The 25,029-nt window shown below is 39.7% G+C and overlaps 1 protein-coding gene across 11 annotated transcripts in view; it reads right to left on the bottom strand.

Annotated features, from left to right (window-relative positions):
- RBMS3 (RNA binding motif single stranded interacting protein 3) overlaps nucleotides 1-25,029 on the bottom strand; it is a 1,441,154-nt gene that overhangs the window by 687,715 nt on the left and 728,410 nt on the right. Inside the window, exon 1 of one of the 11 annotated variants that reach the window (XM_031938184.1) lies at nucleotides 10,627-11,461. The exons of 8 other annotated variants lie outside the window; for them this stretch is intronic. In XM_031938184.1, coding sequence (XP_031794044.1) covers nucleotides 10,627-10,701 — 75 coding nt within the window. In that variant the 5' untranslated portion in view covers nucleotides 10,702-11,461. Of the gene's footprint in view, nucleotides 1-10,626; nucleotides 11,462-25,029 lie in introns of those variants that run through there. 2 more of the 11 variants (XM_031938182.1, XM_031938183.1) reach the window with 2 other exon arrangements.

Here is a 25,029-nt window from a genome sequence, read left to right as displayed (position 1 = left end):
TCACCAAAATCCCACGTCAGATAAAGGTTAAGATCAAAAAGAATCCTAGTGACATGAAAATGACCTCCACTTCATTTCAGTGGCTCAGAGAGCTCACTGATCTGTACACTTCTTTCCTTGACCATTAACAAATGCAACTCTTGTGTACCTTCCCTCCAATTTTCCAGTAGAATGGCACAAAACTGTAGTCTCACTTAGATTAGTGAGCCATGTGTATCTGTCCATCCTGAGTGCGTCTCATTCATGGCTTCCCAAAAAAATTATTGTCTATAGATTTGTCTTAAATTGTTGCGATGCTCGGTGCTATCTCCTCCCATTTCATCACTCCCAGCCTCAGTGGAAAAATTGAATGTGTGGAGAATCACACAACCGAGAGCCATTTTATACTTTTCTTTGTTTCTTGGATGGCCATGGCCATATGACCAGATTCCTGGATGTCCAACTAGTAAACAACAGGCTCCTCCTACAGCTGGAGGTTACATTGGGGAATATCAAGTCCAGTACTCTTCTATAACAGCAATCTACAGAGAATAAGCCACCTGGCCAGGGCCAAGAAAATAACTTTGCATGTGCTGACATCCTGTGTGATTCTTTTCAATATTCTTCCATAAGATTTTCATGCCTGATTGACGCAACATGCTGCATCTATGTCCATGAGAAGTTCAAAGAAACAAATCCAAGGGAAACATTAGCATTTTATAGTATCATCAGCTTCAAGCTAGATGGACTCTGTAGATCACATTGCCTAATCCCTTCATTTTAGCAACAAGAAAACAAAGTCAGAAAGGAAATGACATTTTATAGAGAGCTGTCAGTCACTAATAAAGATCACTCATAGTCAGCACTCATCAGCAATATTTTGCAAAGTAAGGTCTTTATTTTACTTTTAAAATCCCTTCCTCTCTACAAAAATAAGGGAAAGGATGAAAGTATGAGCTCAAAGAATCTTTACCTTAGGAAAAAAGAGTATGCTTCTCTCCTACTTATTCACCAACGCATTTATCCAAATTAGGGGCAGAGGGTTCATGACTACATTTATGTTGATGAATTCAGTTTATAGCTAACTTAACAGAGTATATTGGAGTCTTTAATTGGAAAAGAGGACTTGGGAGGGTCTATAAGAAAAAAGAGGAAATTAATTCCTTCTTGTGCCTGCATCCTGGAAAATGAGAATCCCAGAATCGCAGAATCAAAAGGGTATGAAAATCTCAATTGTACCAGCACAAGAATTCACTCTATATACCAAGAAAAGTTCATCCATTCTTTGTATAAAGATTTGCATTAAGGGTAAACTTCCTACTTCCTAAAACAGAAAGCCTCTGTTCTACTTTTCATTCACCTATTTCTGTCATTACTCATACATCCAATAAGCATTTATTGAGCACCTAACTGTATTCCAGCCACTGTGATAGGTATAACTGATCCAAATACAAAAATAAGTGCCAGCATTGAGGGAGCATCTACTCCACTGTGGTGGGAGGGGGGAGGGGATTGAAGTGGGGGATACATTATTAAGTAGTCTCCCTTCCCATGGAGGATTTCTTAATCCCAGCTTTCACTCAGGGATCTAATTCAATTTCTTAAGAGCTTTACTCATTGGGAAAATCCTTGTCAAAGTGGCACCATGCCCATCAATAGCTATTTAAATATTGGCCATTTTCCTCTCAGCCTCCTATGAGTAGGAACCAAAGGTCAGATTTATTAGCTGAATTCAGGTCAAAAATCACTGGCTCAGTTTACCTGGTCTGGGTGACTGCTGCTTTAGTGAAGCAGGTATTTAATTGTTGAACTTTAAACCACCTGTTGAAAGAAAGCACAGCCCATACTGTCCTTATTGAACCTCTTGGAGAAGCTCACTTCTAGGCAGTCAAAGCAAAAGAATTAGAAAACAACCAAAGTAAACCACGTACAAAAGTAATGACTAAAGATGTGTATCATTTTGTTCCATCTTTGGGAATACCTCTTCACCCACTTTCAAGTAATAAATGGGCTTGTTTTGGTGCTCTTGGATAGAACCATGGAACAAGATGAATACATTTAGATTTGCCACTGTGCCAGATAGTTGGCAAGGGACGATTTGGCTCATGGTGCACAAGACATCAGAATAATAGTATCAGAATAAGTACTATCACTAATACTCTGAAATGGTGCCTTTCACCCACTTAACAGACAAGGAATATTAAGAGTAATGGAAGAGAACTCAGGGATGTTTCCTTAGAAATTAATATTTCTATGAGATAAATCCTGGAATCAGAGAATTTGCTTAGATGAAGAGAAAAAGCTCACTCTTCACTTTTATTTCTTTCCTGCTGGCATCTTTCTGAAAACTCCTAAAATGAAATTTATCCTAATAGAGCCCAAGAGATAAACTCATTGGGAGAAAGGAGTATCCAGAATGAGTCAAGATGCAGTGGGAAGTAAAGAACAGAATCTCCAAGTCAGAAACACCCAAGTTCAAATGCTGTCTATGGTACCCTGCTTCTATGGCCATGGGCAAGCTACTTAACCTTTCCAGAGTATAAGTGGCAGAGGTATGGGTCTACACTGACATAGGCAGGTTCTTCCCAGACATCTCTTGTATTCCAATAAAGGCAGAGATCTAGACTCAAGAAAACAAAATGTTGGCCAGCACCCTGTCAAGTACTAGGGGTACAGTGACAAAAATGAAGGAATCCTTCAAGGAGTTTACATTTTACTAGGTTTAGAGATAAAACCAGAAAACTGATTAGTAAAAAACAAAAGTAATGCAAAATAATCATTTCAAAAGGACCATACAGTTATAATACTAAGAAAGGAAGATATGGTTATATATGTATGATGATGATACGCCTGAAATATGTTTAGGCTTCCACTAATAAATGAGGAAATTTACAAATTATATTTAATTTACAGATTATAAATAACACAATCACAATAACATGATTGAAATAAACATGAAGAGGAGGAAGTTAACAACTTTGGTCAAATTAATTGAACTGGGTGAATGGGAACAACTACTCCATACTCATATACACAGTGAAAAGTAAACATGCTAACATTGCATATGATTCAAGAAATCTCTCTCTCCAACACCTTATACAAAATCAGTCTGCTGCTTTCTGGTAAAAAAAAAATAAAAACAGTCAGTTCTTTCACTGCCCCTCACTGGCTGATCCTCATCACCACTATTTTTTCTCATTTTGGAAAGAACAGCTTTGTTTTATTTTGGAATAAAATCCCCTGTAGACTGAAATCTAAATTATTAAATGTCCATGGATTTTAAAAAGTGTGAACAAATCGGGAACATTTTATTAAAATGACAAATAAGACCAAGAAAAGGAAGGCCAAGTGGGCTATAAATACAAATAGATGTTAAACAAATCAAATTTTCCTTCTTGAATTTTAGGCTTGGATAGGGGAGGAAGAAGGAATTACAGACTTCTGGTCTATGTTATTTCCACCTCACTCAGATTTAAAATTTGCATGTTGTACATGGTGTCCCCAAAACTTTCAGGCTTAAGCTTTAACATCTTAACCCTTCACTGAGACTTTTGAGGCAGCCTGCATTTAGATGACAATCTTTAGGAATCACAGTTTTTAAAGTAATTAAGTATTATATATTCTTCATTTCAATAAGCTAGTTCTTAAACTGACATTCACATAGAGTTTTCAACTTTTTTTTAATCCCCAATACTTTTAGGCACTGTAAGCAATCGGATGGGGGCAGGGAGACTAAGTACCAACACAAAAAGGCAGGGACCCCCAGCAGGCAGTACGTAAGGTGACAGCACATGAGGAAAGCTTGGCTCCTCGGCCCTCTCCGATGCCCATCTGCAGGCCTTTGTTATGGAACAGCTAGCTATATCATAAAAGCATGTCTTCGCACATGCTTTTGATATTACACGATTTAATCACATACAGCTGGGGCTCATGAGACTGTTACAAAACAAAATTTTAATGTAGTATTGGAAGCCAGTTTTGGATAAACATCAACCGTTTTATGCGAATAAAATTTCTACCACTAAATAAGCTTTCTTTTAAGGGGAAAAATGGGTTAGATGCTTATTTAAAGAAAAAAAAAAACTAGGTTCACTTACTGGAAGCTTTGGAATTGGCATGTTTGGGACAGAGCCCATAGCCTCTGCCAGAAAGACCGATAACGTCAGAAGGGTCTGTGTAAAATCATATCAGTGCAAAGCAAATGCTATCCAGGCCTCTTACAGCAAGACCTAGAATGAACCTACTCCTACCTACTTGTTTTTACCTTCTTGCTATTTGGTATCTTTTTCTCCCCCACAGAAATCTGAATCCCAGTTCTACTCATTTCCCCCTGAATGAATTCTTTAGAAAAAAAGAACAAAGATATTTTAATATATGTACATAACATGATTCTCCTAATATCCGTCTCTAATACAATCATCAGATTATTTTTATCATAAATGTATGTTTCATATCATTCATAATAATAAACTCTTAATTACACAGCACTTCACATTTCTTGATGCAATCTGTGTATGGGGTCTTTTTTGAGAGTTCTCACAACCCTGTCAGTTAGCTGCAAGCATTATTATCCCTGTTTCACAGATGAGGAAATTGAGTCTCAGAAAGGTTAAGTTACTTGTGGGCTTCTCGACTTCTACATCACAGCACCGTCTCCCCAGTCCCACTAGACAAGAGCTACAAAGGTCTTCTCTGGATCTTGTTTCTGCTCTCACGTCTATAGCCCAATGCTCTGTACACAGCATGTGCTTAATCAATAGTCTGAATTGAACTGAGAGTTGAAAATATGCTACAGACAGAGACCAAGCAGGCCTTTTCAAACACTGCTGCTCCTACATATGCAGGAACCAAATCCGGTCTAGTGGGAAGAAAAGAATATGGAGATGCTGTAGGAGAGATGTGCCAGCTGAAGCATATGCTTTATGCTATGAGGGATAAAAGTTGGGAGGCAAAGAAAGGAAAAGGGAAGAGAGGCCCTTTCCCCCATTTTCTTTCCTTTCTTAAACTGATTTGCATTAAGAAAACACACTGAAATGAAATCAACAAGAAGACGGGTAATAGTTTCATACTATTGAGTTACTCCTCACAGCAACAGAAATAGAACTTATACCCCCAAATCTCCGGGCAGAAGGACTTTCAAACAAATAGGCTTGTGTGTTTCAGACTTTCAAAGGCACCGATAACGGAGGGTTTCCTTGTCTGTTTTTAAAACAACTGGCAAGTTCCCAGCTATAGATTCCAGGGCAAATAGTAGTCAATAAATTCTATGGAAATTCCAACGTCTTTCTTCCATAGCTAGCACCCAACCAGGCATCTCTGCTTACACGTGGCCTGGCAAGCTGATGGGTTAAGTTGACCTCATGGTATTTTTGGAGACGAAATAAAACAGGTACCCTATTAGTAGCTTTGAACACAATCGATATCTCCGGTCTAACGTTAAGCCCACAATAGGGACATCCCTTTTTTTTTTCCCTTGCTTCCCTTGTCTTGCCCCTCCTCCTCCATCCCTAACTGCTGACTTTTACCTTGGTCCTATCACATGGGGCTCCAACTAGCCTGTGAGAGCCCTGGCTGGAGGCCAGGCTGCAGATGGTTGGAAATACAGCCTGAAATCAGAGTGTGGTTGATGAATTACTCTTTACACCTGACCCCTACTTCACACCAGGCACCAAACACAATCTGAATACCACCAGCCAGAGAAGCCCTGTCAGGCATCCCAGCATCTGAAATCCTTTCTTCAGGACCTTCTGGAGAACCAGATGGCCCAAAGCGGGGAAGGCAGTCTGAGTAAGGCGACCAGAAAATAAGGAAAGCCTTGGTGGGAGTGAAGCAAAAGGGTGAGGGAAAGAAAAGGACAAAAGAAGCAAGCTATTTGGGGAGTCTGGGTGGTTTTCTTTGTTTCAGAAGATATTTGTCGTCGTTGTGGTGGTTGTTTTTTTTAGAACAAATGGGACTGCCTAGACCGTGCAGTGTAGAATTAAGACTTGTTTCAAACTCTAAAGATTTCCTTTCATAGGCGAGGGCACGGTTTAACCTCTCTTGTTTCCCAAGTCTCAGCAAGTTCATCTTTAAAAGAAAATCCAAGTTAGCTGGTAATCTTGAAAGGTTTGAAAAATGAAATTCCTTCAGCAAAAAAAGAGGTACACTGAATTGGATAGGAAGGAGAAAAGTGACAAGAATATATCTTAACAGTTAGGAATATTATCAGAGAGCCAGGACTGCACACTGGATCAAGCACCAGACTTGGAATGAGGAAAACTTGGGTTCAAAGTCGGCCACTGACACATGTTAGCCATTTGACACTGAACACGTCACTAAACCACTTGGGGTCCCAGTCAACTACAAGAGAGAGTTATAGCATGGGCATTGTTAGGCATCTGTAGGGATCGTGTCCAAGCAGAGGATTCCCTAGCCTGAGGATGTCACAGGTAGGAATTATTTTTTTGCTTATATGTACATAGGAGGAGATATATTTAATATACATATATATATATATATATGAAACTCACACACATCTGTCTATCCATCTGTCTGTCTATTTATCTGTCTTTCTATCCATTTATCTATCATCTATCTGTCTACCTTTAGATAATCAATTTTTTTAGCTCTCACATTCTGACAGAGGCTATACAAAATATGAGAGACCAGACTTCTGCTAGGTAAGTCTGGGAAGGGGGTAGCCTATAGTTTTTTTGTTTTTATTTCTCTGTTTTGGTTGAAGTTGTTTTTGTTTTAAAGAACACATATTCACTCCTTAAATATCATGTGTTTTGTCATTCAGTTTTCAAAGTTCTCTGGCCCAAGTTATGGTGCCTTTTTAAAAGAAATAGAATAGAAAATTTAAGAGAGAGAAAGAGAGAGACAGACCAATACAGAAAGAGATAGAGAGCCAGAGAGAAAAAGAGACAGAGACAGACTTTGAGACAGACATAGAGGCAGAAAGAGACAGAGACAGATATGACATAAACAGAGATAGAGACAGAGAGAAAGAAAAAGACAGAGACAAAGAGACAGCAAAAGAGATGGAAAGAGAGAGATAAATACAGAGAGACAGACATATAGAGAAAGAGACAGAGAGACAGAGACAGACAGAAAGAGAAAGACAGAGACAGAAAGACAGCCAAAGAGAATGCACAAACCAAAACAGTTTTAAGACATGAACATTTGGTATTAGGAGTGCAGCAGAACTGGATCTCTCAGCAATGCTTAGCTTCATAATCCATCTGGTTTTATATCCTATCCCCTAACATATGCACCTCCCTCTCATAGACGATAGCATGTTTTTTAAGCAGTTTGAAATTCATCCAAAGGTGCCATAAATTTGCAGAAAATGAAAGCAAGCAGAACCTCTGCGTTGGACTCTTTCTGGAGCAAGGGCCCCGGGTGGAAGAGAGCACGAATTCTCCCCAAATAATCCTGCTCACTCACACAGGCTTCATGGCCTGCTCAGAAGAAATCATACACATTTCTGATTTCTTCAGCCATCTAAGTCAAGAGAATACCAAAAAAAAAAAAAAGCAATGGAAACAAGGGAGAAGGAGAAGAGAAGGGAAGTGTCACAACAGAAGGTCCCAATTACCTTTCTGTTTTCCTGAAATTTAATTTACCCTGAAGAGTGGTGGAGGAATTTGTATTCTTTAATTGCACTCATTTCCTCTTCCATGATAAGAAAAAAGGCATGTGTCAAACTATACTTTTAGGGTTTTGGAGGGAACATAATGACATACAATCTTAGGATTTTTTTTACATTTCTACAAAGTATTTCCTCAGAAATATTGAAGAACTTGAAACAGCCTAAGGATATTGTTTTTTCTGAAAGCAACTTCACATATGATGTCACAAATATACACACACATATCCCCTTCCTGCAAATTCTTTACCCGTTAGCATTATTTTCAATAAGTACTGGTCTTTTCCATTAAGGTATATTGATTTGACAAGTCATGGAGGAATATAATAAGTCTGACAAATCTCACTCTACTCTTCACCAAACTTCTTCAAAGATGTAAAAGACAGCAGAGATATACCCACCAAAGGAGAGAGGAGAAAAATAGAGGGAGAGAATTGGGAGAAAAAATATAGAACCATCCAATTATTCTCCTATACTCTGTGTGTGTGTGTGTGTGTGTGTGTGTGTGTGTGTGTGTGTGTGTGTGAGAGAGAGAGAGAGAGAGAGAGAGAGAGAGAGAGAGAGAGAGATTCCGAGTTCCATACCATCCAACTCAATATTCCAGAAAATCTTTCTCTATATAACTTTATATTATGACCCTTCACCCTTTTCCCCTTGTGTCCAAGTACTAACATCAAGGGGAAGTCTTTATACATTGAGATCTCAAGAATGGGATTAAAAAAAAAAAAACAACTTGGGAAACTCTGGACCTTGTGAATTCTACAGTCTGCTAGCAGTGTGGATTAACAGGAAATGGGGAGAAATTGATAAGGCATCCCAGGAGCACCCTGTTATTTGATCACCCAAATATCAGCTTGGTTACATAAAGGATCTAACTCCTTTTAGAATGTTCCAGAAACCGATGGCTTTGGCTAGCTTGAGAGTAACAAGATCCAGATGCTGCCTGTCTGTAGAACTCTCAACTCTTTAGGACCCCAATACTGAGCAGGGGAAAAAAAATCTCTCCGAGTATGTGTCTGTCTGCCTCTTCCCCTCACCCCATGCATTCACATTTCACTGGCAAAGATTATCTGGCACACATCTTTACCAAACTAAGTGTGATCTTCATTGTTGTTCAATGTTAACAGGTTAAAAAAATGGATGACAATTTCATTCATCTCCAGCTGAAGTTTCATTTGTAAATATTTTTCTGAAGTAGAAAGGGAAAGGCTAGAAAGACGGCAAGATGCTTGAAACATTTGGCAAAATGTAGCTACGTGAGTAAAAGGGATGGAATGGATAATATTTTTCACCTAATACTTGAAAGTTTTATTTTTAAAAAAAGAAAAAAAAAAGGATTGACTGGGGAGGAAATAGACATTTTCCTCATTTTTCCAGGTCCTTGCCTTTCTGGGGTTTTAAGGAACAATCGACATCTTCAATCTCCCAAGCAGTTTAGCTAAAGGCAAGAAGAGAACGGGGAGAGCAAGAGACTGCCGGCTGCTGCATCGGTGGCAGGGCAGAGAGGGCTAAGCACTCACAAAGGTAAAATACAATACAAGGCGACCTTGGAGGGGCAGGGAGAGCCATCAAGCCATAGGGGGGAAAATAGATAATAAGATAGCAATGATGTTTAACACAGCACTAACATTGTGCACAGGCTGGCTGTCCACTCAGACATGGTTCAATCAGATAGAGAATAAATGAAAGGTAACTACATCATGAAGGGCACGACTCTAATCTTATCAAAGGGGTTCTGGGGACCACAGGATCACTCAGACAAGCTTCATTCACTCTTTGCATTTTTATTTATTTTAAAGCCTGAAGAGAGAGACTACAAATGGAACAGGAAGATAATTGAATTATGAAGGAAATGTCATCCGAGCTCTAAAAACTGAAACTGTTCCAGAGTGGGGTGGTATTTTTTTTCCAAAGGGAAATCCTCCTTTTCCCCTGCGTGCCCCCCAAAAGAACTGGTCGTTGGGGATTATCAAAATGCCCAGAGATCGCATCTAATTGATCTGGCAATTCCTAGGTGTGATGTCACACCTGAGAATCCTAACTGTGTCTGAATCTCTCCATTGGCTCCAAAGTTCACATTTGGCACTGCCCTCCGCATGGTTACATAGGATATCCTTTGTGCAGTTAAGCACAGTACACTCTGGATCATCTGGGTACAGACAGTCATAAACGAAAGTATTTAACCGATTCCTGTCCAATTATCATCCACTATATTCCATTGCTTTACGAGCCGCAGGCCTGTTTTCCCAAACCGAGCAGCCTGAGGAAGGGGAAGCAGTTTCTAAAAGTGGAAAGAAGCTATTTTCAGTCTCTCAAATGTCATCCGAAGTGTCCAGATCAGAGCTCGATATTTAATGAAATAGTCAACACATATTTGAAAAGAATAGCCAACTTCCCAGGGATTTTGATTCGCTTCTCGTCAGCCCTTCCCACATCCTCGCCTCCTTCCAAACTTGGGCGACTCAAAGTTTGAGATTCTTTCCACCCCCTCCCCCCCACATCAACCCCACCACATCCTACCCAGCGCAAACACGATTTCAAAGCTACAAACTCCTTGAACCACCGACAGCAACACTGAAATTGTAACTCATCCACTCCCCGAGACGATCGGGAATTTGGGAGGGGGCTGGGAGGAGGCAAGCTTCGTCCTAACCACCCATCCTCTACCTGGGATGGACAAGTGAGCCTCTCAAACCAAGTTAAGCCCTCGGAAACAACAAAGGGACTGAACTGAAACTGCGATCCCCTCCGGAATGAGAAATCTCCCATCTCCGATTCTCACACTGGCTTGCTCTGCCCTCCACTGCTCTCCTCCCCCCCCCCTCCGCACCCTCCTCCCCCCTCCCTCTTTCTGCCCATCGCCTTTGCCTGGCATTCTCCTGGATGTGAAGCATAGAAGGAAGGGGAGTGAGTGATGGGGAGGGGGCACACACAGAGAGAAAGCAGTAATTGACTAAGTGCATAATGCAATCACATTGCCCCCGCTGGACAGACCCAGCAGGCAGCGTGTGCCATACCTTGGTTTGGAGGTAATGAGGATAGCAGTAAGTGTACTGAGGGTACATTTGTGGTTGCTCCAAACGTTTGCCCATGTAGCTGGAATCTTTATCTCCGATGCAGGGGAACTCGGTTGGCAGGGTGTAGTGCCCCGGGCCTTTCTTTCTCAAAAACACTATTCCTGACAGGGCTGATGACTGATGAAACTCCGAGACTTCCTCGTCTTTAAAACTGCTCGCTAGTTCCAGCACAGCAAGAATTTCAAAAGAGGGGGAGGAAGAAGTCGGGGGCAGGAAAACAAAAATCTCCCCCCCTCTCACCCCGCCAAATCTGCCCTCGGACCCCTGCCCGCCCCCGTCCCCCTTCACTTCGGAGCCGGGGCTTTGCCTCCCGTAACAGGCTGGTCTGTAGTAATGTCAATTTCCCCGTTTGGAGGGCAGGGCGGGGGGGATGGGGGGCGGGGGGGAGTCCTGGCACGGGAATCTGGAAGACTGGAAAGTCCGAGCTGCAGACCTGCTTCCCTCTCTCTGGGTCTCTCCCTCTCTGGCTCGCTCTTTCTTTCTGTTTCTCTCTTCCACCACCAAAAGGAGGGGGGGAAAAAAAGAAAGGAAAAAAAAAAAGAAAAAAAAAAGGAAAAGGGGGGAAAAAAAAGAAAAGAAGCTTCCTCCAGCTTAGTTGCCGCTGTCTCCCTCACAGAGTGACATGGTGTTTAAGGTTTGTCTTGTCTTTCATTCAAACCCCCTCCTTCCAGCCAGTGGGTGGAACTAGAGTGAGCCTCTCCCTGGAGAGGCAGACGCAGGCCAGAAGGCTGCAGTATTTCCTCCAAGAAAAAAAGGGAGAGAGAGAGAGAGAGAGGGAGAGAGAGAGAGAGGGAAGGAAGGGGGGAGGGAGACGGGGAGGAAGGGAGGGAGGAGAGACAGAGAGAGAGAAAGAGAGAGAGAGAGAGAGAGAGAGAGAGAGAGAGAGAGAGAGAGAAGACAGAGAGAGAGAGAGAGACAGAAACAGGGGGAGAGGCTGCCCGCCTGCCTGTCCGACTGCCCTCCTGTCTTCTTGCTCAGTCCCTGCTGCTAGTGAAGTCCCGCTTCCCTCTGCTGGCTGTCTGGAAAAGCAAAGCCATGTTTCCAGGCAGGCAGTTGCCGGAGCCTGAGCCGAGGCGCGATGGAGCCGAGGAGGCTGAGCCGGGCTGGGCTGGGGAACTTCGGTGCCGGCGGCCGATGGGGTATCGGCTCCATTGGCCACGCCGGGCGAACGGCAGCCGCCAGCTTCTTGGTTTTGTTTGTTTGTTTGTTTGTTTTCGTGCTCCCCCTTTCTTTTTTTTTTCTTTGTTTCTTTTTCTGGGGCGGGGAGGGCTGAGAGACAGCAAGTTAGGAGAAGAACCAAAGAAGCAAGTGAAATAGAGAAGACTGTGGAAAGGAAGAGGAGAAAGAATAAGAGGGAAAGGAGGAGGAGAAAAGGGAAGCCCTGGAAAGACTGCCTGGAGCACGTAGGCGGAGGAGGAGAAAGGTGAGAGGAAGAAGAGAGAATGAAAGGAAGAGAAGGTGCAGAGGATGAGGGGGAGAGAGGAAGGGGAGAATAAAAGGGAGAGAAGAGAGGAGAAAAGAAGACAAGAGGAAAGGATAGGAGAGGGAAAGGAAAGAAAAAAGGAGAGGGGAGAAAAAAAAGGAAAAAAAAGAAGAGAGAGAAAAGAATGAAGAGGAGAGGAGAGGAAATAGAAAAAAAAAGTGAAATAGGAGAGGGAGAAAATGAGAGGAGAAAAGAAAAAGAAAAGAGGAAAGAAAAGGAGAGGGGAAGGAAAGAAAGGGGAGGGGAGAAAGAAAGGGAAGAGAATAGAGGAGAAAAGAAGAAAAGAGGAAAGAATAGGAAAGAGAAAGGAAAGAGGAAAGGGAGGGAAGAAAGAGAAGAAATAGAAAAGAGAGAAAACAATGAGAAAAAGAGAAGAAAAAGGAGAGAGAGGGAGGGAGGGAAAGAGGGAGGGAGGGAAGGAAGGAGAGAGAGGAGAGAGAGAGAGAGAGAGAGAGAGAGAGAGAGAGAGAGAGAGAGAATGAGAATGAAAGAATAACCTTGCTGCTTCTTTTAGGAGAAGAGGGGAATGCCTTAATGGTTAGAAATAAACCTGTTAGCACACTAGAGCCAGATGCTTCCTTAATCAAAGCTCAGGTCAAGGGAATAAACCTTCACCTCCTGGGGAGCCCAGAGAACGGAGAAGGGTTGTAGAAATGTAAAGCCTACTTTGCAAGGTTAGTATCCAATAGAATCTTAAGGTTTCAGACCCGTTTAGCCATTGATTAAGAAAAGAAAAAGAAAGATCTCTTAGGTTCATTGGATTCTTTTTTATCACCATGCTTTTCTCAAATTATATCCCTGCATAATTAATTTGATTCATGTATCAGATTTTTGGTGGCTTCACTGACAATTATTTCTAAATAAAAAAAAACATAATTACTAGGCTGATTTTTTTTAACTAATAATATGTAATATTCCTACATGATAGTCAGCTGCTATATTATAATACAAATTGTTTCAGGAGAAAATGTATTTCCTTAAAGGGACCCTTTTCAAGGCAGGCAAGGCTAAAATTAGACCCACCAGCTGTGTTTTGCTTCTGGGTGCTGGCGCATGCCTGTGGCATAGGAACGCCAATGGGCTTTACATTCTTGGGACTAGGCACAAAAGTAGAGGGTCTAAGAGGTTTTCCATTGGGCAAGAGGTTCCTATGCTATCTCATCCCTAAATGGATGAGAATAGAGGACGCAAGCAGAAGAATACACACAGTGAAGATACGGATCTACTATCACTGAAGGAACCATTTGCTCATCAAGGCGATTATTAGTTTGAAAGTAGAAAAGTCATAAAACTACAGATTCAGAATGTTGCATATGGTATACTGCCAGATGTAGTCATTTGACAATTTCTTTTGTTTAATTGATTTTCTTTGTTATCACAGTGAGTTTTAGAAGAAGGTGGAGATCTGTAAAGATGGCGTAAGCATCAATAAAAGTTATTTTAAAAAATAAGGATATATATGGATATATTATATGTGTATGTATACATATACATATATATATATATACATATATATATATATATATAAGTTCAAATTCAAAATAGGAGAAAAGAGAAGTGATGGGTAGATCTAATTCCTTTAGATTAAAACTATATCCCCCCAAAAATTGTCCCCAAGTTTCAAGAATCTGAGTTAGAAAATAGGGATAATAATTTCTGACCTGCCTTCATACAGAAAGGGGAACATAGTTCATAACATTAACATATACTGCTTCTCCTGGGGTCACTTCCAGCTCTAAGAGCCAAGATTCCATGGGTCTAAATTGCTCTGTTTGGTGCTCCCATTAGATTTGCTCTTGACACTGACGCATCTGCTAATGCCTCAGGAGACCACGTCCTATGTAGGAAGCATCTCAGGAAAGTGCCCGGCACTTTACAGGCACCACCCAGAGTTCCCACACAAACCATTACACTGCACAAAAACACATCCCACTCCAGGGGGTAATCGTATGTTTGAGGCACCAACTGTCCCTTCCCACTTTGAAATCTTTGCTGAAGTAACATGTGGAGATCCAAGGCAGCTTTTCCACTGGAGAAAATGAAGTCTCTTTCCCACTGATACTAGTAGCCATGGCAATGCGGGTGCCCTGTCACTCAAGTCTGAGTCAGTTTTTACATCTTTTCTGCTCTACTGGACAGGTATTGCTTTCCATTTAAATGATCAAGTTAAGGTAAGCACTAACTGGTTTAAGGCAGTATCTAAATTGGATGCCAGCTGTGCTCCATTTGCAGGCTAACCAACAACTCTTGTACAAATCCAAGGACAGCAAAGTGAATCAGAGAATTCCGACTCTTCCTGGTTACACCTGATTTATAATCTAGTCCGGAGAAGCATAACTTCAACACAATTCAGCCATTACTCTGCTAGAAACCCTGGGTCAAACATATATGCTTACGATGGGGGTGTAATGGGGATCAAAGAAAAGGAAATGTAGAGGGAGGGAAGAGGAGGCAGAGAAATAGAAATAAAGAGAGAATGTAATAATATAATTAGTTCTGTTCAAAAGTATGAAAAGTAGCTAGTTTTTAGCTAAATGTATTTACCTAAATATATTTCCTTTTTAATTAAATGTATTTCTCACATACTCACATAGACAAAAAGGAAAGATGTGATAAGAATCTAAGGAGAGTCATGGGGGTTAAGGAAGTAATAACTGAAAGAAGGAAACTATCATGTTGGTGGTTGTGATGGTGGCTGTTCAGTCGTGTCCAATTCTTTGTGCCCATTTGGGGTTTTCTTGGCGAAGGTATTGAAGTCTTTGTCATTTTCTTCTCCAGCTCATGTTATAGTTAAGTGACTTGCTCAGGGTCACCAGCTTGTAAGTTTTGCTGCCCCTGGTAGTTATCACACCAAAGGATTATCCTTATTAAAGCAGATGCAGATAACTGCCTACAGAAGAATATCATTTTTTTTTTTAAGGAAAATGTGTTTCCCCCTCTTTTTATAATGCATTAATCAAGTAGAACAAAAATCTCTTTAAAGACAGAAGTACTGGGCTCACATTTCCCATAGGATGTTAAATGATCATGTGGTTTTTGATAAGTCAGTGAAGTTCTCTAAGTATCAGTTTATCCAGCTATAAAATTAGGTGATTATACTAGATGTCCATTCAGCTCTACACCTATGATCCTCTGATTCTGTGAAATCATGGATGACTTTTGTGGACATCGTTGAAAAGAACAGCCTTCTCCTCCATTTCTTACATTTTCATTCAGATACAATAATCCTGTATAAAAATATATAGTGATTGTACATTTAAAAAGTGTTAGATTGAATGAAGATCACAGATAGATAATAGACTGTCTACTTTGAATAAGCACATTGCTTGAACATTTCTTTCTTTTATGGAGTACTATTTTGTTTGAGATGAGAAAGAAAGGCAGCGTGGAACAAAGTTGAGAGTTAAAGAAGTTCGGCCTTGGACTACAAATCTTACAGTTTAAGCAGAGACAAAAGTATTAACTGTTTGATTTGTCCATGTTAGTACCTGATGGAAAATCTTTAATGGCTTCCTAATTCTTTTAGGGGAAAAATACAAAATTCTCAGCTTACCACTTAAATATTTCTATAATCTGGCCACCACCTACCAATTTTATGCCTATATATATTATATTTATATTTATTTTATATTTATTATATTATAATATTATATTCTTATTTATATTTATATTACAAATTCCAGTCAAACTGAATTGATTGTTCCTCATTAATCTCTAGATACATTTTCTCCTCACTTCTACCTTGTGGAGTCTCAATCTTTTTTTCAAGGGATTCTGAGAAATCACCTCTTCCACAAAACCTATCTTGATTCCCAAACTGTAATCTGCCCTCCTTCTTAAAACTAGTTGGTATTTACTTCTTTTGTTGTATTTCCTCAGTTCCTTGAAAGCAGGACTATTTCACAATTGCCATTGTAACTCTAGTGCCCAGCAAAGGACATGGAACAAAATAGCTATCCAATTTTTAGAATCAACTTGAAGGTACTTTTGGAAGAAAAATCTAAGTCATGGGAACAGAAAACATGAAATAAACTAAAAAAAGAAAAACAGTTTGGTTTTGATTATGTGTGCCAACAGAGAAGAGGCATGAATGAGTAATCAAAAGAAAACAATTAATACTCCAAAAATAATTTCTACTTAGGTTTGTAATGAAATCAGAGACCCCTTTTGTCCCACAGACAAATATGCACAGATGCTCAGCTCCTCTGCTTAGCTTCAATCTTCCTTATTCAATGTGTGTGTGTATGTGTATGTGTGTAAAAGAGAGAGAGAGAGAGAGAGAGAGAGACAGAGACAGAGACAGAGACAGAGACAGAGACAGAGACAAAGAGACAGACAGAAAGACAAAAACAGAGAGAGACAGAGACAGAGATGGAGAGAGAGACGGAGAGAGACAGAGACAGAGAAAGAGATAGAGAGACAGAAAGACAGAGAGAGACAGAGACAAAGAGACAGAAATAAAGAGACAGAGAGAGACAGCGAGAGACACAGACAGAGACAGAGAGAGACAAACAGACAGACAGAGATGGAGAGAGAAAGAGAAAGAGAGAGAGAGAGAGAGAGAGAGAGAGAGAGAGAGAGATGACAAATTCATAAAATGTTAGGACTAGAAAGGTAATCTAAAGATTATCTGAGATCAGCTAATCTAAAAATCCATAACTCCCCTTTTCTTCCATATACTTCTCTTTTAAGGGCATAAAATCATAAATGTAGAACTGCAAATGGAGGTTGGGGGTCATCAAGTCAAATTTTATTTCATTTTATAAACAAGGAAACCCAAGTCCAAAGAGAGGCATAACAGGGAAGGGAGCAAGCTAAATGGAAGAGCTATGATTCCAAATCCAGTATTGTTTTTCATTATTGCACTAAATGTTTAGTGATATACTCAGGCTTACCCAGTGAGCTAGTGGCAGAGTCGGGTGCAAAGGTTGGTAGGCAGGGAAAGCAGAAGAGAATGAATGAGAAGAGCATTCAGATGTTAGTCAAGCATAGAATAATTTTGTTTCTTAAAAAAAGAATGTTTCTTTTAAAAATGGCTGCATATACAATAAATGTGGACATATGTGTCTACGAATGATATATGTTTAATAGATTATTGCTGTCTAGGGAAGGGAAATGGAGGAAGAGAGAAAATTTGGAGCACAAGGTTTTGCAGGTATGAATGTTGAAAACTATCTTTGCATATATTTTGAAAATAAAAAGCTATTGTTAAAAAACTAAACAAATAAATACCAATTAACATTTAAAGAATAAAAATTAAAAATGGCTGCATAAATCAAAGATCTTGTCCATTGCAAAAATTACCTCCCTGTGGGTCTGATATGGACTAATCAAACCAGCAATTCCAAGCAAGGTAGAGGTTCCTCAGAGGGACAACTATGTGATATGTAAACAATTGGAATAATGGAATAACGTGACATTTTCTGATGATTCACATATAAACAGAACACAGAAGCTGAGGGTCTCAGAACTCAGAGGCCATTTAGTAGACATTTGAGAGTTATCAATAACCCTATCTACAACCTTCCAGATCAAATGTCTAAATATCTCATCCTTTCTTGAATGTCCCCATGAAAGAGAAGCTGGTGCCTTCTTGGACAATCCAAGTTGGATAGCTCAAGTTGTTAGGACTTTATGTTTTCTGGACATCAAACCTCAATCCTCCATGGCAACTTCCATCCTCTAGGGTTGACTTATGAGAGGCCAAAGACAAGCTTCATAAAAGCTAAAAAATCATAAAAGGGATGTGATCTACTCAGATGTAGATGTTGATATTTTGATAAGATTACAGAGCCACTAAAATTCATACCACTGAGTAGGTTATTTTTTTTAAGAGGAAGTTATGTTCCTTATAGTGACCAATCAAATGTTGAAAACAAAACTATGATTTCATCAATGTTGAGAGATTCTAGTGTAGAGTCTTACTTCACTCATCTACAACTTATCATTTAAGAGATTTACGAGTTGGCCACTGGGCAACTAACCCACATATCCAGGGTCATACATTCTGGTGACAATCATTGTACTATAAGATTATGAAATGTATTTCTTTATATACACTCAATGTATTTCTAATTCTTTCATTCAAAAGGTAATATTATGAAACATTTATAAAACATAAATAAGAAAAAGGTTTGGAAGGTGAGACAAACAGGGAAATTTTGTCATCAATTCATTGAACTGAAAACACACTTTAAAACTATTATAATTGATGATTTCATCTATAATCTTCTTTTTGCTTTTTATATTCAAGTGTTATTGTGTGTGGATGATTATGTACATTTTTTAAAAAAAGAATAATTACTTTAAAAGAAAATTAAGTCCTAAGATCTTTAGGAAGTACAAAAAAACTTTATGTGAGAAGGTATTATTGGAGCCAGAAAGCATGTATTGTCCTCCCTCATGATTTAATGTTACCATAAAGGAAAGAAAGTACTGCTTTGAGCTTATGCACCTGGACCATGATAGAATGTCCAGCTGTTTCCAAAAGGCGTCTGATAAGTTGTGTTACTTGGTACCTCTCTGACACTCAGGTCAGATAGTCTGACATCCTCATTTGAATTGCCAATAAACAAACTATCAGATGAGATTTATTTTATCATCAAAGTAATGAAATAAAAAAAAAAAAAAAGACATACGCCAACCACAGAAATCAATGCATCCTCTCCAATCTTAGGTGAGAGTAGGTAACGAACAGTGGTCAAGATTGAGTAGGGTTTTTTTATGTTTATATAAATAACCTGAAATCATAAGATCGTAGATGGAAAGGTACAGGGGACCTTAAAGACCATTCAGTTCAAGGATTCTTACCGTAGGTACCATGATCTTGTGTGGCTTTTTATTTTAATTTTGATAACTGTATTTAAATAAAAATTGATTTCCTTTGTAATAAACTATTTTTATTTTATTCATTTAAAAGGATTATTCTGAGAAGGATCCATAGCCTTCACCAGATTGACCATTCAAGGGATCCAGAACATAGAACAAATATTAAGAATCCTATAGTTCCATACTCCCATTTAGCAGATGAGGAAACAAATATAGCAAAGCTAAATGATTTGCCTACGATCATAAGAAATGGCTGGGGTAAGATTTGAACCCAGGTCTCCTGAGTCACAATTTAGTACTCTTTTCTTTGCATGTGATTTAAAGTGTAATTCAAGAAAACCCCAAATGTTTTCTTAAAGCCAAAACTCTACATGTCTAGGAACATTAAGTCTTCTTCAACATAACATCAACAATGCTATTGAAGCAAGACAGAGAAAAACGTCCTTTCTTGTGTAAGAGTGACAGCTGCCAACAGCAAATTTAATCCAAAGCATTGAGTATCTCTGAAGCACCAACCATAGCCAGAACATCATGCTAGGCACAGAGCAAACAAAAACAAGTCAAAACTACCACAAAGATCTGAAATAAGAGCATTTAGTTTCAAATCTCGGTTCAAACATTTATTTTCTGCAAGTAAAACACTTGCATGGACAAGTCTTTTTACCCAGAGCTGCCTTGTTTTCCCCTTCTGTACAGAGGGAAGGTTGGACTTTGAAGTTAGGATCATAGATTAAAAGCTGAAAGGGATCCCAGAAGTAGCCAAATTGACACTCTCCACTTAGTAGATAAAGAACCAGACCCCCAGAAATTAAATGAGAACATCAAGATTGCAAGGGGATAATTAGCAAAATCAAGATGAATGGTTGTTGATTTAAATATCCCAGCTATGCCTCTTACTGCCTTGGTGACTTTGGACAAATCTCCAAAACTCCCCAAGCTTCAGTTTCTTTATCTACAAAATAACAATATCAGATAGATGATTTCCTCCCATCTAATTCAATATCTGTTCTTTTATCCTGTTATGATTCCTACCCTAAGGAGAATGCAGAATGGGTCCATAACTTTATTAACATAAGGTTACAACATCTATGGCGCAGCTAGGTGGTAGAGTGGATAGAGATCCCGACCTGGAATAAGGACCTCTGATCCTCATGAGTCCAAATCTGGCATCAGACACTTACTAGATGTGACTTTGGGTGAGTCACTTCATCCTATTTGCCTCAGTTTCCTCAAGTATAAAATGAGCTGAGAAGGAAATAGTAAACCACTCTAGTGTTTGTGCAAAGAAAAACTCCAAATGCGGTCACAAAGAGTTGGACATCTCTCAATAACAACCATAACATAGCTTCTCTGCCATTTAGAAAGTTGCCTAGATTTTTAAGACATCAATCAATTTGCCCAAATTCTCAGGCAATATGTTCAGAAGCAGGATTTGGGAAACTAGGTCTTGCTAGCTCCAAAGTCAGGTATTTCTACACTCTGCCATGCTGAATCTCCTCTGGGAAGTTTTCTCCTATTATTTAGATGCCAGGGATCTTTATCTTCTTTAAACTCTTAGTATATTTATCATCCACACTGCACAATAATCTAGTTATGTAATTTTATTATAAATAAAATAGTGGAAAAGTACCCCCCAAAAAACCAATACATACAAAAATCTATAATTATTCAAGATTTGCATTTATTGACTCTCTCTCTCTCTCTCTCTCTCTCTCTCTCTCTCTCTCTCTCTCTCTCTCTCTTTCTCTCTCTCTCTCTCCTCCCTATCTTTCTATGTCTCTAGGATTTTGTGTATCTTCAAAAGGACACTGGCACCTTTGTGATATCATGCTGTCAGTGGGTTCCTGGGATATGGATTTTTTTTCAGATCTCACTCTATGAAGCCCTGCCCTTGGCTTACTGAACAAAGAATGTCACTCTGTTACAGTGAATCCAATTAACTTTATTCTAATGCAGTTGGAAGACCCCAATGGCACTGTCCAAGGATGCACTTTTGGGTACAGCTTGCTCCAAGAGTGGGCCAGATGAATTTCAAGCTGCTATATACTCCAGTGGGAAGGCTAACACTTAAGAAAGCCATGGTCATTGGAAAACAACATTTTCTAAGAGGAGTATCATCAGTTGTCATTGACCTTACAACTTCCAGCTGCCAATAGCTGAGCCAGTTGAGTCAATATGTCCAGATCTGATTTGCCTTTACTGATCTCTTCCCTTAGAATGATGCCAATGGACTGCCAGAAGTCCAAGCAGAAAATCTCCTAATAGATTTGCAGAGAATGATAATGGTCTTTTCAGCGGAGCCACAGATTGTTGGAAGTTATGGATGCAATGGCAACAGCCTATCTCCAAACATTATTATAGTGACCAGAGAAAAGCAGAGATCTCAGTTCAAAGGACCTTGTTTTAATAATATTTGAATTATTCTATTGTCTCTTAGCACACAGAATAAAAAACTTAATACTTGCCTATATTATCCTGGACACTTTGGCAGAAAGTCCAATGAAGCCCATGAATCCTTTTTTAGAATCGTGTTTTTAAATGCATCGAATAAAATGTGCAGTACTGTAAAGAAACTAGTTATATTAAATGCAATTAATGGTTTATCAAAATACTCTCTATGTACATGCATATGTATGTATATATAACATATGCATGTGTGTGTGTGCATGCAAACTAAAGTTTTAGTCACCTTTTTTTAGGCACAAAGGGAAATAAAAAAAATATTAGCTTCACCTATTGCTTTACCCAAAGAATACCTAGTATGAAGTCTGGAGAAATGATTTTACTCTCTGAAGATGACATGATGTTAGCATTTAGAATCGAAGAATAGACCAGGGAGAAGCAATTGAAAGCTCTGAAACCAGAACCTCACTGGGAGTTAGAAAACATGGATTCTAATCCCAAATCCTCCACCAACTAACTTTGACATCTTGAGAAAGATTTTTAACCTCTATAAACTTCAGTTTTTAAGGTTGGAAGAGATCTTCTACCTCTAGAGCTCTGAACCTATGAAATGAGAATCATGAAAATGAAAAGTTCCTTAGAATATCATGAAAAATACATGGCTTCTTATGAATGATGAAAAAAAATATCTGTGGAAAAAAATCTGACTCTCACTCAATTCTCCATAGTCATAAACTACTTCAGCCTTTCTTCTATTTGCATGTTACTAGCTATCATTTAAATGGGTATTTAAAGTCTGCAATATCTTTATAAAACTCAAAAGAATTATAAGAATATATATGACTTCATTTTCCTCACCAGCCCTGTTTTTCTTTTAAGCATCCCCTACCTCCCATCTCTCACTTCTTATGTGGGCTAAATAAGATATAAGAGGCAGTGGGACATTTCTCTCAGATTTCTAGATAGGCAAATTAAGGCTCAAAAAATCAAATCAGTTGCCCAAGCTCACAAAGCTAGCAAGTGTTTCTCCTTTAAAGATCCCCTACTTCTCATTGGGGGCAGGTAGTGGCACAGTGAATAAAGCACCCAGAATCAGGACAATCTGAGGATAAATCCAGCCTCAAACATTTCCCAGCTGGGTAAACCTTGGCTAGTCACTTCACTTTGCCTTAATTTATTCAACTGTAAAAATGAGCTAGAGAAGTAAATGGCAAATCACTTCAGTATCTTTACCAAGAAAATCCCAAGTTGGGTCACAAGTTGTTGCATGGGACTGAATAACAACAACTTCCCATCCTCTCCATTTTCCCCAGTTAGTGGTGAGAGGGCTGACCTTGGTTTTTAAATCCACTGGCTGTATGACCTTGAGCAAGATACCTTATCAATCGGTGCTCCAGAAGTAAACCTCCTGGACTGGGAATTACAGGCAAGTAGTTCTTGGAGACAAGTAGACCATCTGCTTTCGTGGTGTAATTTTGTTACTGGAAATTCATTTCTCTCTGCCATTGACAGGTCAAAATGTTGCTGTTGCAGCTATTGATGTTGTTGTTGGTGATGATGATGATGACTGATGTTTACATAGTGCTTTACAAGTTATTAAAGACTTTAAACACATTGGCTCAGCAACAACCCTTGCAGGTTGTTATTATATGTATTATTATCCCTAGTTTATAAATGGAGAAACTGAGGCACAGAGAGGTGAAAGCATTTCTCCATGGTCATTCACCTGGTAAGAGGTGAGTAGCAAATGCAAGACTTGAAGCCCCCTACCTTTCTACTTCTCAGGCCATCCCTCTTTCCTCAGTATCTGCTTTGCACGGATCTGCCACTGTATGACTTGAGGATAAGTCACTTTCCCTCTTTCTGAACCTCAGATTTTATATCTTTAAGATGAAGGGGGTGGGAGTGGATGAATTCTAAAGTCTCATGTTTTTTTCTCAGATCCTATGATTTTCTACCATTGACATCCAGAGAAAACTTAGCACTTTAAGAATACAAAGAGAGAAGAAGAAAAAAAAAAAATAGGAAGGGCAGGAGAGAGAAAGGGAGAGAAGGATGGGAAGGAAGGAAAGGAGAGGAAGAAAAGGAAAGAAAGGGGAGTAGAGAGGTGAGGAAAGGGGAGAGAGAGAAGGAAGGAAGAAATGAGAGGAGGAGACAGAGAGAAAGAGACAGAGATAGAGACAAAGACTCAGACAATTGGCCTTGAACTTTATGGGATGCCATAGTTTATCGCCAGTCTTGGCAGCTCTGATCTGGGAAGACCTAAATCCCAAGTATCGTCTGGCAAATTATGATTTACCTTCGTGAGATAATTTTCCTGCAAATACCCCTAAATCACCCCAGAATGGTTGGTGCTATGGACATGCCCACGACTACAAAGCACTCTAGCATTATCAGACTCCATTTGGAGCCTTCCTAAGAATGTACCTCTTGATATTCTGAACACATATGTTCATTCTGCAGTCAGGAAGTACGATTAATTTTTCATTTTTTTTCCTTAAGGAAGTTTATAGCTCAAGGTAATGGAGGGAACGTAAATATACTGACTGTTTACAGAGCCTCGTAAACACTGCAAACACAGACAATTAATTGTCACTTTGAGATTTGCACTGGTAATGCAAAAATCTTTTCTTTTTCACCATTTAACTCCTAAAAGTTTACCCGTCTTGTAAAGAATTATTTAGGAGGAAATAAATCCCATCCCCTTCTCCTGCCCCCTTGCCCCCCACATGCCTTCTCCTTGCTGAACACCAGCAATCCCATAAAAAGGGGCAAAAAGCAGCTGGTTATGGAGCGGCAATGCTGGGAAGGTAATTAGTCCAGGCTGAACCTCTCAATAATCATACCAAGCTGTTAACATTTTCAAAGCACTTTCCCAACATTAACTAATTGGTTCTCAGCACACCCCTGTGAAAGAAAAATCTTATTATCCCCATCGTACCAATGAAGGAACTAGCAGAAAGAAGCTTAGGCCACACAAAAAGCCAGTGACAGGACTAAGGTTCAAGAGTAGAGACCGCTTGTACCATGTTCTATGCTCAGCACTGGCTTTGGGGTATTAGGATACATAAATAAAAACAAAGTGAGGGTAATGCTTCCACATGATAAGGAGAGGGATGAAAAACAGATCTGTCTTGGGAGGGGGAACCGGGGTGGGAAAGATGACTGTGGTTGCCCTCTACTCAGCTTATCCTGACTGAGACTCCTGCCCTCTCCTCACCAGAGCTGCTATCCAGACTGGTAAAGGACTTGTATGGGTTACAGAGTTCCCCAAAGTCCCAGGACACAGAGACTCTGCTTATAGGGGCACTCCCTCCTGACCTGGGGCATCCTCATTAAATGTGACAGCCTTAACCTTAATTTATCTCCCAGGGAGTTGAGTATTCACCTAGCCTCTTTCTCCCCTTTCTTAGCTGACAAACCTACCCTCAAAGATCAATGAGCAAATAGATAAATAAGACACCGGAGGCTGTCTCCTGAAAGCTACTGGCTTCACTCCCTCCTTGCATCCCAATGAGAAATAGTGTGTCGGGTTTTTAGGATCATGGGAGAATGGAGCTGAAGGGGAGATAGTGATGATGGTGGGAATGAGGATAGATTTGAACCTTTCATAGCTCCCTATTACCCAT

This window comes from Sarcophilus harrisii, chromosome 5 (genome assembly GCF_902635505.1).
Source record: "Sarcophilus harrisii chromosome 5, mSarHar1.11, whole genome shotgun sequence".
Lineage (NCBI taxonomy): Eukaryota > Metazoa > Chordata > Mammalia > Dasyuromorphia > Dasyuridae > Sarcophilus > Sarcophilus harrisii.
This window is presented reverse-complemented; position numbering and strand designations above follow the sequence as displayed.